This window comes from Perognathus longimembris, chromosome 2 (genome assembly GCF_023159225.1).
Source record: "Perognathus longimembris pacificus isolate PPM17 chromosome 2, ASM2315922v1, whole genome shotgun sequence".
Classification (NCBI taxonomy): domain Eukaryota; kingdom Metazoa; phylum Chordata; class Mammalia; order Rodentia; family Heteromyidae; genus Perognathus; species Perognathus longimembris.
In genome coordinates this window covers 136774756-136787212 of record NC_063162.1, presented here as the reverse complement: position 1 = coordinate 136787212, position 12457 = coordinate 136774756, and the positions used below count along the sequence as shown (strand labels likewise).

At 42.5% G+C, this 12457-nt stretch overlaps 1 protein-coding gene across 1 annotated transcript; it reads left to right on the top strand.

Annotated features, from left to right (window-relative positions):
• The first annotated feature begins 2355 nt into the window (after positions 1–2355).
• Tsga13 (testis specific 13) lies at positions 2356–12172 on the top strand. Its single transcript, XM_048337704.1, has 8 exons — positions 2356–2363; positions 2899–2977; positions 4395–4463; positions 4960–5031; positions 6014–6205; positions 9500–9624; positions 10261–10388; positions 12000–12172. The coding sequence occupies exons 1-8, from the start codon at positions 2356–2358 to the stop codon at positions 12170–12172; spliced, it is 846 nt and encodes a 281-aa protein (XP_048193661.1).
• The last annotated feature ends 285 nt before the right edge of the window (positions 12173–12457 follow it).

Here is a 12457-nt window from a genome sequence, read left to right as displayed (position 1 = left end):
TTCTGTATATGTGGTGCTGGGGAATCGAACCTAGGGCCTCGTGTATCCGAGGCAGGCACTCTTGCCACTAGGCTATATCCCCAGCCCCAACAGAAGACTTTTAACTCATAAGTTGATAGCTTTTTTTTCTTCTTCTTTTAGTTTGCCAGTCCTGGGGCTTGAACTCTGGGCCTGGGCACTGTCCCTGTGCTCCTTTTGCTCACAGCAAGCACCCTACCACTTGAGCCACAGCACCACTTCTAGCCTTTTCTGTGATTAATTGGAGATAAGAGTTTCATGAACTTTCCTGCATAGGCTAGCTTTGAACCACAATCCTCAGATCTCAGCCTCCTGAGCAGCTAAGATTACAGTCATGAGCCACCAGTTTCTGGAAAACTGAATGTGAGAGAAGGATGAATAATTTATTGTTCTATTTCTATTTTCAAGGCCTCTCTGATTTGATTCCACACTCCCCATTGTTTCTTACTACTTAAAACAACCAAGTTCCCCTTAGGTGCTTCATGCACTGCCCTACAATGGTCTGCTCAAAGCCTGCATCCTATAGGTAACTTCTACCTTAATCCTCATTGACTTCTGTTGTATCTAAATGATGGGTTCTACATTTAACCTCCATGTACCTACATCAAAAGGCATAGCAGTACACCATTTTCAATATATATCCATTCCAGCCTTATCTATTGTTGAAAGGAAGGGTGACAGGTGGCAGTTCCTTCAACTTTGCCCTACTGTGTATACATATCAGTTCATTTTATTTCTGATTTTCATGTAGGTAAATCTCACCACCATTATGAACTAGAATGTGACAGTAAAATCACAACACAGTCATTAATGATTTAATTTCATTGATGAAGTTGAAACACCACCCCCAAGAGATGACGTGATTTAACTAATATATTTGCATGTATTTGTCATTATCATCTCACATTTAGTAATCACCTCCTCTCCCCTCCTATCATTGGCTAGTACAATTTTCTTGAGGACAAGCATCATTATATTTTGTGCATTTTCTCTAGCTACAATATTATCACTCACTTTAATTTGTGTTCCACACAGGATCAGGAATGGGGCTGGCACACAGTGTGTGCCAAAGAATGTTTGGATTGAACTGCATCCCTGCAGAACGTGAAATATTCAGAGCCATTGAATTTGGACTTGAGTGAATCTCTACCTGCCTTCAGTTGGCTGAATTATCAGTGGACAGCAATGGACAAGAAGACACATGCCAAGTGTGTAGTGTTGCTTTCTTAGATAAGTGATAAACACCACTTTATAATTTGCAACACAGCACTGTGAGCTGTGTTAATCACAGAGCAGACCCTCAATGAATATATTTTAATTGGCTAATCTATTGCAGATCAAACACCAGAGCTGGGTCTGTATTTCATGCAGCAGTTAGAATAGCTTTGCCAAAAAGAAAGCCCTAGGCTGTTCTAGACAAGCACTTATTGGGCTGAAAGACCACTTTTTCATGTAATTCCTGGCTTTTAAATTGGCCTCAAAGACTGTCTGGAGTTGTTTGCTGCCTTTTTGACATCCAAGAATCATTTTGATAAGTGCTGCAATAATGGTTATGTTAGATTATTAATTATTGAGTACTTACAGCAAAAAGGTACATTAAAAAATCACAAGCTTTAAGATGTTAAGATAGAACAAATTTATTTTGGTTTGACCACAGTGGGACTCCTACTCCCCTTGGGAGCACTTTTAAGACCATTAATTTTCCCTGAATTAATGGTCCAGCCGGTAGTGAGTAATAGATAAGAGCTAATGCCCATGAGCCGAATTTGATCCTGGATTTTGGAATATTTCCACCAAATGAATATAGCTAGTTGACCTAATAAAAATATAGTTTGTCTATTTCTACTTTTCATATTTTGTTCCTCACAACTGTCTTCATTTTTGAAAGAAAGGGATTCAGTTGAGGTACTTGCAGAATTCTGAATTTGAGCTAGCTTAGCTTCCAGATCTCTAATGAGGAAGGGGGCCACTTACTTGTCTTACTGATGAGAATATTTCACTAAGTGCATGTAGCAAATGGGCTTACAAAGAAAAGGAATTCAGGGGCTGGGAATATGGCCTAGTGGCAAGAGTGCTTGTCTAGTATACATGAAGCCCTGGGTTTGATTCCCTAGCACCACATATATAGAAAGTGGCCAGAAGTGGCTCTGTGGCTCAGGTGGCAGAGTTCCAGCCTTGAGCAAAAAGAAGCCAGGGAAGTGCTCAGGCCCTGAGTCCAAGGCCCAGGACTGGCCAAAAAAAAAAAAAAAAAGGAATTGAAAATGCTATATTATTCAACATTGTAATCTTTTTCCCTCTTGCCTTTTCCTCCTAAAGGGATCTGGGATCTAGTGGGGGATGGAGAAGTAAGTCAAGAAGCAGAATGAAATAGAAAAATATTTGTTGTTGGAGATTATTTTTCTACACAAGTACTAGAAAGAACCCTTTAGATGTGGTTAGCATGATGAGAGAGCAAAAACCCAAGTGAGGTGAAAAGGAATTGGAAATTTTGTTTTGAAGTTTCATGAACGAGGTTCCTTCTCATGGATTCTCATGGACTGATTGAGTGGTTAACACTGGCCACTTCTGGATTTTTGGTGGTTAATTCTCACAGACCTTCCTGGTGGGGCTGGCTTTTAATCACAATCCTCAGACCTCAGCCTCCTGTGTAGCTTGGATTATAGGCCTGAGCTACCAGCATCAGGCTCTTTTCCTTTTCTTTTTCTGTTTTTCCCATCATGCATTCTGGATGGTGGTTTTCTATATATTCAGTTTGTGACCACCTGAAATAATAATGTTCTGAGTCAAGCTCCGAAACTTAGCTGAGGGAGATTGAGAACCTGCTGAAGGCCAAGACTTGGAGTCAACAAATTCAATGAGATTGTTCTGCCTCTTTTTCAGGGGTCAGAATGCCACACTAAAGCCTTCAGAAACTACCCCAGTTAAAGTTCGGAGAACAATCACTGATGATGGTGACTTGGTAAGGGAGCAACAAGGATTCTGGTGTCATCTGTCTTTGAGTTGCTTCGGGTACCTTACAAATTGGATCTACAAACTTCCTATTAGAAAGCAAAAAGGAATAAAATAGCTCCAGTGGCACAAATGGTTAGCATGCAGTACTTATAAGGAATAAAATAACCATATAAAACAAGGTTAATTTATCCCACTTGGTGAAAGAAAAATAGAGGCACAGAAGTAGTACACACACACACACACACACACACACACACACACACACACACACATCAAATGAGGACACAAAACACCTACGAACTAGAAACCTATTTTAGGGAGTTTTAAACCCAGACTCACCTAGACATCAAGCCTTCCTCTTGTGCCAGAATTACATTGCTTTCCCAAAATTATCATATTTGAGTGAATTTTCCAGATCAACTTTTATTTAATCTACCAGTGATAATTTAAGTCAACCTAACAAAACTGAAAACATCCAATTTGAACAATCTTATGAGTTTTAAGTCAACAGCTGGAAGTTAGTCTGGGACAGAGATACAATAGCTCAGACAAATTCAGAAGTTAAAACATTTTCCTCGAAGAATTTTCCCCCAAAAAGTAACTAAAGACCTCTTTTCAAAAGATAATAGAAATAAAAACATTTTATCATTTGATGGATACCATATTTCATTTCATCTTTCCTAAAGGAATATATGGAGTGTCCAGGATATTCCTCTGCCAGGGTTTCATCTGAATCCTCAAGAATCCTCCTTGCTGGCAATTTCTTCCTGTAGCATAATAATGTCTCCTCTCTCATGGTTCTGTTCCTTCCTTAGTACTTCCCTTTCTCCATATGCCTTCTTGTTTCATTCACCTTCTAGTGCATATCTTCTGTCCCCTGCACCCTATCATATCATACCTCCTTGGGGACATGGTAAGTTTTAAAAATGCTGATTGAAAGACAGGATTGTAGTTTCTCCCCTTCCCCTCCACCCCACCCCTGCCATTTTCTAATTGTGCCAAGTCAAACGAAAGAAATTCAGAGCTTTAAGCTCCTGTGTTTTTCTACCTTTGTTTCATCCTTAGACATCTTAGAGCTAAGCAAGCAGAGAAGCAGCAGTGTGGGAAGCAGCAGGAGGGCAATGGAAGAGGCTCAGCAATCTTCACTGCCAGACAGGACATCAGCAGTCCATAAATCACCAGTGCTACCTCCAGTGCATGGAGCAGAGTGGTAGACAGCAGATATCAATGCTTTTTCACAGTGTCTCTGGAAGAATCATACTTTGCAGAGATATTATAAATTTGCAAAATGCACAGTCTCTTTCCCAGTCCTCTGTGAGTGTACCTGCTCCCAGTTCAGTTGTTCAGGTTGTCCTTAGGGGCCCCCCTCTTGCACCACAACCTCCAGGCTGTTGGTTCTTTTGTTACTTGCTTTCTCCTTAAAGGTTGTCTGCTGCCATGGTGACTGTCACCTGATCTCACTCCCCGTAGATATGGAAAAGGCAGAGGAGGGGGTGGGATTCCATGACATGATTTGTCCTGGTCTAAATTTTGGTGCTGCCCTTGTCTACTTTACCTTCTAACAGCCTTACCTGACATTGCTAAAGGCTACCCCCATTTCCATCTATAAACTTCCTTGTTAGAATGTCATAGAACCCAGCTCTCCTTACTGTGACTCTTGTTCCTGAAACCCATGCCCCGACACCTGAGGCACAGTGTTCTCTTAGTGTACATTAGACACCCCTTTGTAGTGACAGTAAGGTAAATTGACGAGTGGAATACTGTTTAAGAGAGGTGCCACTTTAGCTGGGTATGGTGGGACATAGCTGTAATCCCCACACGTGGAAGGCTGAGATAAGATCACCACAAGTTAGAGGACAGCTTGGGCTACAGAGCTAATTGTAGGCCAGTCTAGAATACATAGTGAGATTCTGACTCAACTAATTAAATAAAAAAAAAAGATTGGTGTGATTTGAAACCACTAATTCTGATTTTTGTTTTGTCTTTTAGGCTTTTGATCCAGTTGGGCAATCAAAATTTAGCCTACAAAACAACCAGTATTACAGAGTCCGTCCAAATTTGGTAGGTGGGAAAAAAGCATCCCTCCTCCTGCCCCAAGACCTCTAAGGGAGCATTTCAGCAGTACAGAGGGCCCTGCACAGGACTCTGAATGCCTCCATAGCCCCCCTCACCCCCTTCATCTAGGACAGGGAGGCAGAGCCATCCCAGAGATTTAAAGTCTGAGGTCCTACCTGGAATGAGGGTGGTGAGATGGAGCCTGGAAAGTGGTCTCTGCAGATGTTTGGTGTTGTTTTTTTTTCCAGTTGAGAAAACATACTTATTATCAGAGAAGACATTTATAATCCCTATTCTTCTCTCTAATCCTTCTAGTGAAAGAAAAGCAAATGTAGTAGGACTGCTCCTACCCCCACCTACACCTTAGGTTACGTGCTGGGCACCTTGAGAGCCTTTCCTTTCTAAGCTTATGAATGCCAGTTAAAGCAGCGGTGCCTGAGGAGAGGTGTTGGTGGGCAGGTGGGAAGACAAATAAAGCAAGCCTTGAGCTGTGATCCCTGTGTGGAGAGGAGGCCAATCAGGTAGAGCCACATGGAAACTACTCAGTTTGCCTCACCCTGTTGGACACCACATTACACATTTTTTTAAAAGATAATTTATTTACAACAATTTTATTTGTGTGTGTGTGGGGGAGCATACTGGGGATTGAACCCTTAATCTTGCACATTTTTGGCAAGTGTTCTACCACTGAGCTAAATCCCCAGCCCTATTACCCTACTTTGAAAGACTTCAATCATCTTGTTACTGTGGAAACCTTTTTCCACTGCATTTCCCCAGCCCCTTCATTTATTGGCAGGGGAATGAGTGCTCTGATGGGTACAGAAAGCTTCTGACAGTTTCAGGTACAGACTGAAGTTTTGGGGTAGATTTGTTCAGTCCTTACTTGCCTTGACCCAGTTTCTTGTAGGCAAAAGATTAGCCAACTGATCTGCTAGTTTTGTTTTAGGCTAATCTCTGTCTCTCTGGAAATCTTTCTGTATCTGCTCAGGCCCCATACTATGAGCCTCTGAAGCCCACCTTACTGCAAAAGCTCCTGATTCGGAACAAAAAAATCACCAGCTTCATGTGCAAACTAACAGAGTTTGATCAGGATATGACATCACTGATTATGACCAACAACCCACTTCCCAGCATCAGTCAGGATAGTGGTCAAAAATACTTCTCCAAGATGATACTCCAGGTAATGGTTCCTGAAGATTTAGGAGGTAGCTTGGAGAAAGGAGCTCACTTAACCCCGAGCCTCGTACTTGGGAGGCTCCCTCTGCTTTCCCATTCCTGGACACAGGCATCACTAAACAGAATTTGGAGGGCCTAGGAAGCATTCACAAAACCTTACTGCAGGGAGAATGTGAGGTGTTAACTGCAAAGTGGGAATCCAACAGGAGATCAATAAACAAGATATATAAACATAATTCTGCTATGCCAGGATAGATGGATAATCAGAGCATATAGAAGTAATATAGAATGGAAAACAGTGGCTATGTTTGGGGAAAGGAAGTCATCAGGAGGTGACTCACAATGAAAGACTAGGAGAATGTTCTAATCAGAGTGAAGTGTGAAGGCTTAGAGACCTGAGAATGTGAGATGCTTTCAGAGAGATTTAAGAAAGTAAATGGCAGGAAATAAAAAGTTGTAATCAAATTTGTGTTTTAGGCAGAGCAATTTGCAGGATGAAGAAAGGTACATTAGTTGTGGAAAAGACAAACCCCAGAAAGAATAGTTATGCTGTTACTATAACAATCAATATAAAGAGATACTAAAGGTTCAAATGAAGTCAGTAACAGAGGAAGTAAAGAAAATTGATTTAGGGCTGGGGATATAGCCTAGTGGCAAGAGTGCCTGCCTCGGATACACGAGGCCCTAGGTTCGATTCCCCAGCACCACATATACCGAAAAACGGCCAGAAGCGGCGCTGTGGCTCAAGTGGCAGAGTGCTAGCCTTGAGCGGGAAGAGGCCAGGGACAGTGCTCAGGCCCTGAGTCCAAGGCCCAGGACTGGCCAAAAAAAAAAAAAAAAAAAAAAAAAAAGAAAATTGATTTAAGAGATATTTAGGAAGGAGAACAAAACAAAGATGTTGACATCTTAGGCTTAGCCTAAGAGGGGAAAAATTAAGTGAAAGTGCAAAGAAAAGAATATTGGGAGTAGGGTATCCCAAGGCAGAGTCTTATAACGTGGTGAATTTGGAATTAGTGTATGTTTAGTTGCTAGATGAATGGCAGTATGAGATTCTTCAAGTAGAAGACTGAATGCCAATATCCAATGTTGTCAAAGGCATGAATGAATTGATTGCTTGTGTTCTCTTGGGTCTCAGATTTGTGTTCTTTGGAGGTAAGTCATGCTTATGGGTGTAATGTGCTCTGAGAAACAAATGCCAGGCCAAGACTGCCTCCTTGCTCAACCGAGAGAAGGGAAACAAGGCTAACATGTAGCCTGGGTACAAGAAGAGCTTTGTAGACCGTTATAGACTCTTGAGGTCAGGGGTAGAACCGAATCATACCCATGAGCATATTGCCATACCAGCTAAATAGAACTGATGGACAGTTATGGCTCTCTTAGTGATACAGTCTAGAGTGTACAATATCTACAGTGGCTCTTCATCCATACCATAGCTCTCTCTTCCTTTTCTGAGAAGGGCAACCTAGGATGATGTACGAGAAAAGTATTCATGTCCAGGCGGATGTGCTTTAGAAAGAGTGTGAAATCTGGTAGTCAAGCTGTGGAATATACAGATGCTTCCATCACAGTCAAAATGCTTGCCTTGGGCAATGGCAACATTAAGATAATGGGAATGGGAGCTGAAAGGATACACAGAGTGAAGCCATAAAGGACCCCCATGACTTAAAAGGGCAGGTTGAAGTTACAGGGAAGGAGAGATGAGGGAAGGAGGAGCAGATGGAAACGGTGGAGAAAAGTTAAGGAATGAACAAAGGATAGAGAAAGGAAGCAGGCAGGAGGCAAGCAGGAGAAATGTGTTAGTGATATGCTAGGGTCAAAATAAGATGGTAGTCCTTGGGGCCATCTTGGATTCTTAAAAACTTTTCAGTTTCTGATTTCCTGTGATGGGGTCCAGTTCTGCTCTTGTTTTGGCTGGCATCATTAACTATAACTTAGTTCCTAGCACATGTTCTTTTATTAAGACACCTATTAGGTAACTTGAATTAGATTCCTATTACTTAAAACATAAGCTTAAAGAGAATGAGTTAGAATTAAAAAATAAAAAGACATAGTCAGCAACAGAAAGTATGTTTGAAAAAGATTTAAGATTTTAAAAGAAAAAGCTCAATATCTTGATTGGTCATTCATCTAACAAATATTTATTGAGCACCTGCTATGGAAAAGACACTCTTAAAGGATGCTAGTGCTAAACCAATGACTAAGCCAAAGTGTTTAGGCATTAATGAAGTTTAAATCTAGCAAGGTAGACAGACCATAAGAAAATAAATGATTACACAGAGTGTATACAATGTGGCAGGTACCAGACAAAGCACAAAGTCGAGTAGGATGTGGTGGCATATAAAGGCAGTTTTAGATAGTGGGGTTGGGCAAGGCTGTTAGGGGAGGTAACAATTTTGAATAAACACTTTAATGGGGACAAGGGATATTCCCTGTAATGCAGCACCTGGCTTTTTTTTTTTTCATTTCAGACAGTCATATATTAAGAAAACAAAAGAGAAATTTCAGTTTTCCCAAGTGAGACAAATCAGGAAAATGAGAGCACTCAAAGCCATGCTATAAGAAGAAAAATTCAAGATACTGGCTATATTTCAGCCTGGAATAAATAAAGCCTAGGAGGAATATGACATATTTGTTCACATTTTTGAGGTCTCTGTGGAAGAAGCACTAGATTTTTCTGTTATGCAGAAAGATAATTATTGGTTAATCAAAGATGTTTTCTTTTTTTCTTCTTTTAGGTATAGGAAGAATGAGCTCTTGATTGTGAATCATAGGAAACATGAATGTCAGTTGAAGATTCAGATTGGAATTAGGGCTCTGAAAGTCTTTGATTCTGTGACCTTTAGTAATGATAAAATTGATACCTTACAAATGATACCTCACAAAGCCTCCATTCCATGCCTTTCCTTACAGACAGAGAAAGGAAAATGGATAAGGGCAAACAGCACTAAGAAAGGAAGGTAGAAGCCCATTGATCTATTTCCCAATATATTACCAAGTGTTTGATTTCTCAGGTGATTTACTGATTTGCCCTTTCCAAAACCATGTCCTCTGTCATTCACTTCCAAGGTCTAATAACTGGCAAGTTCCATTACTTAGAAAGCTATCCAAGCTTTGGATGAGTCATCTGGCAAGGAAGCAAATAAACATTATTCTAGTATCCCAGTTCTCACTTCCCTCTCCCATTGGCTTTGTTGCACCAGTTCAGGGAAATTATAACAGTCCTGAACCTCAGTCCAGCCTTTCAATTTCAAAGGACTCAGTTCTCACTTCCTCCTTTACTCTTCTCACTTTGCCACAGGAAATTTGCTATCAGCCTAAACCCACTGAGAAGGTCAGCCTACCCCAGATGCCTCAGAAAAAGAAAACAACCTTCCCTATGAAAAGGATGGACGATCCCACATTCAAGCAAAAACAGTGGTTTAGGTGAAGGCACCGGACTGCTTATTTTCTTTTCTGTCTTTTTCTTATTTATGTCTCGTTCTTATACAACTCAACACAAAAGGAGACACAGAGGGCTTTGAGATAAGTTTGTATGGAAATGAGAATACAGGCAGCCACATAGCTGTAAGACAGAGTTTGCTGAGCTGACCCTCAAATCTCATTGAGATGCTAATAAGAGACACAGCAATGATAAACTCAAGTGGCCAGTTTCTAGAATAAAGGGCTGTCTAGGGCCATACCACCTTGAACGCGCCCGATCTCGTCTAGAATAAAGGGCTGAATTCTAAAGTCTGTGTTTGAGAAACACACACACACTCAGTGAGTTAAGGACTATAGAATTCGAACTAATGTAAGGACAACACAAAGATAAAAGAGGTTTTTATTTAAAATTAGCTATATAGTTTGGTGAGGAGAGAGCAGATTCCAAAGTACCTGGAAGGTTTGCAGTGCTAAGTTAAAAAAGCTTCCCTGTCACTGACTGAACAACAATGCCACCCTGTACCAATCAACACCTCTCCACCTCAGTCCACTTTATAGAGTGATTGGTGCTGTGAACTCCTGCCCTAGAATTCCTAAATGGAGTGTGTATTTCTTTCTTTCTTTCTTTTTGCTGTTAAGGTTTTCTACTGACAAGGACTTTGAGAGTGAAGGGAAATACTCAAAAGTCTATACTTTGAGGAAACAGAAAAAAATGTATCCTCAACTCATCTTTGCTCCAGGCTATGGAGAAGATAAAAAGAAAGGAGGTAAGTTCTTTCAATGTTGCAGTTTACTGCACTGAAATGTGTACCAGAGGTGGGTGTGGACTGTACACTTCGGAGTTATGGGAATTAGAGAGGTGGACAAATTGGTATCTCTCATGCTGATTCTGGACACTATTTTCCTTGTAGCAGTGAAATTATGAAGTTCTACATGTCTCTTTGGGATGAGGTAGGGGAGGTCAGGATACGATTTTATGGAAGAGGGTGTAATGAGAATGCTCATCACCTATTGTCTTATTTAACAACACTTATGTGGTACCTACTAAGTGTTGGATGTTAGGTTTTTAAAGTAGGTAACCGGTAAAGGAGAACGCCACGCGGTATTCAGGCAGGAGAGAAAGTTTATTACCGAACTGCTGGCCTGTGGCCAAGATGATCCATGGCCGGAGAGAAGGGAGAGAGAGCGAGAGAGGGAGCGACCCCCACCCAGCCCTGCTTTATTTAGGGCAGGGGCAAGGGGTGTGGCCAGTTGGATTAGGAGGTGACCTCAGGAAAAGGGGAGGTAACTGCCTCCAGGTCTGCTGGTTACCCAGGTAACTGGGTGGAGACTTAATGAGGTGGGGGCATCTGCATGTAGCCCTCAGGGAGAGGACCTTACATTGGACACTTACCAAGCACCAAAGACAGAACTTTCAATATGTAAGATAGATGGACTAGATCATGAAGGACCTTAGATACTACATAATTGAAGGCTCAGCCAACATCCATTTCTTCATCCTTACCAGAAGGCCTTCTCTCAAGTAAAACATTCTTGGGAATCTCCAGGATTACTGATGTAATAAGGTAAATCATCAGAGAAGCCACATTTTGAAGGATCGAATCTTGGAGTCTTTATTAGAACGTTAGCAGTCTGCAGCCGGCAAATACACTTAACATAAATAGGAAATAGGTGAGAGAGGAAAGAAGGAACAAAAACAATATCAACAGGGACACCGTGGTGACCAGAGATGAGCTAGGAGGCAGGACACAGGACAGGAACATGGAGGCATATGGCATGGCATAATGGTGCCTGAGCTGATCTACACCTAAATAGCGTCAGGTCAGGCAGGGGTAGGGTCACAGGAAGCTCCCAGTCCCAGGCACTGGATTGACAGGTTCAGTAACCTATAGGCCAAGTGCCCACCCCAGACTCCAGGGATTCAGGCAAACCCATCACCTGGGGATGAGACTTAACCTTCCTTCACCATGAAGACAAGATGCAAGACCCTACAATTCACCATGGTGGCCAAGATGGCGCTGGCCAGACCTGATCTCTTTACTTCACTGACACCTGTTTACCTAGCTCTCAATATCTCGGGCCCAAGCCAAGACGTTTCTTCTTCCACTAGCTTTTGAGCCCAAGATATTGGGAGCACTCAATGTGTATTAGTAAGGCTGTGGTTAGATTTCACTTGAAAGAGGAGAGACTAAGTAAGGAAGATTACAATGGCAATGGGTTTGTCTAAAGGGAAGGAAAGCAGATGGTTGGGAAGGGCAGTCCATGGTCTAAGAAATCTGTATATCTTGAATAAAGAGTGAATTTGGTAAGAGTAAAGATCAGCTTTGCGGTACTTCCGGAGAATCACATTCACCAAGGTGTCCTGTGCTCTGTGGTAGTTTCCGAGCAGCCAGTGAGCCAAGAACCACGTTCCGAGGAGCTCTGGGAGCCACTCACATTCTCGACCCTCGTGGAACAGAAGCCCACCAGGAACGCGCCAGGGGAAAGCACCTTCCGCTACGGAAGGGCCAAGCAGTGGATCATCAAAAAGGCCACTACCACTCGGCGGTAACAAGCCCTCCCAGCCTCGCCACTTCTCTCCAAGGACCGACTGGCTAGCAGAAGTCACCCACTAAATAAAACCAGATTGTAGCGGCCGTGGGCGTGGCTTGCCGCGGGACTGTGTGGGAGCCGGCGGCTGGGCGGGGCGAGCTCTGGGGGCAGCTCTGGCTCCGCCCCATGCGGCACAGGGGGGGAGGAGCAGAGGGCGTGCCTGCGTCCCCAGGGGGCGAGGGCAGCTGCGGCGGCCCGGGAGGGCGGGCCTTGGCCCCGAGTGACAGCCCGCTGGCCCAACCGG

Excerpts from the sequence above, each read along its gene's own strand:
- Tsga13 (XM_048337704.1), top strand. Across the intron at positions 2,978-4,394 it reads TCACTGATGATGGTGACTTG|GTTGTCTGCTGCCATGGTGA; the intron begins GTAAGGGAGCAA and ends TTCTCCTTAAAG. Across the intron at positions 9,625-10,260 it reads AAGCAAAAACAGTGGTTTAG|GTTTTCTACTGACAAGGACT; the intron begins GTGAAGGCACCG and ends TTTGCTGTTAAG.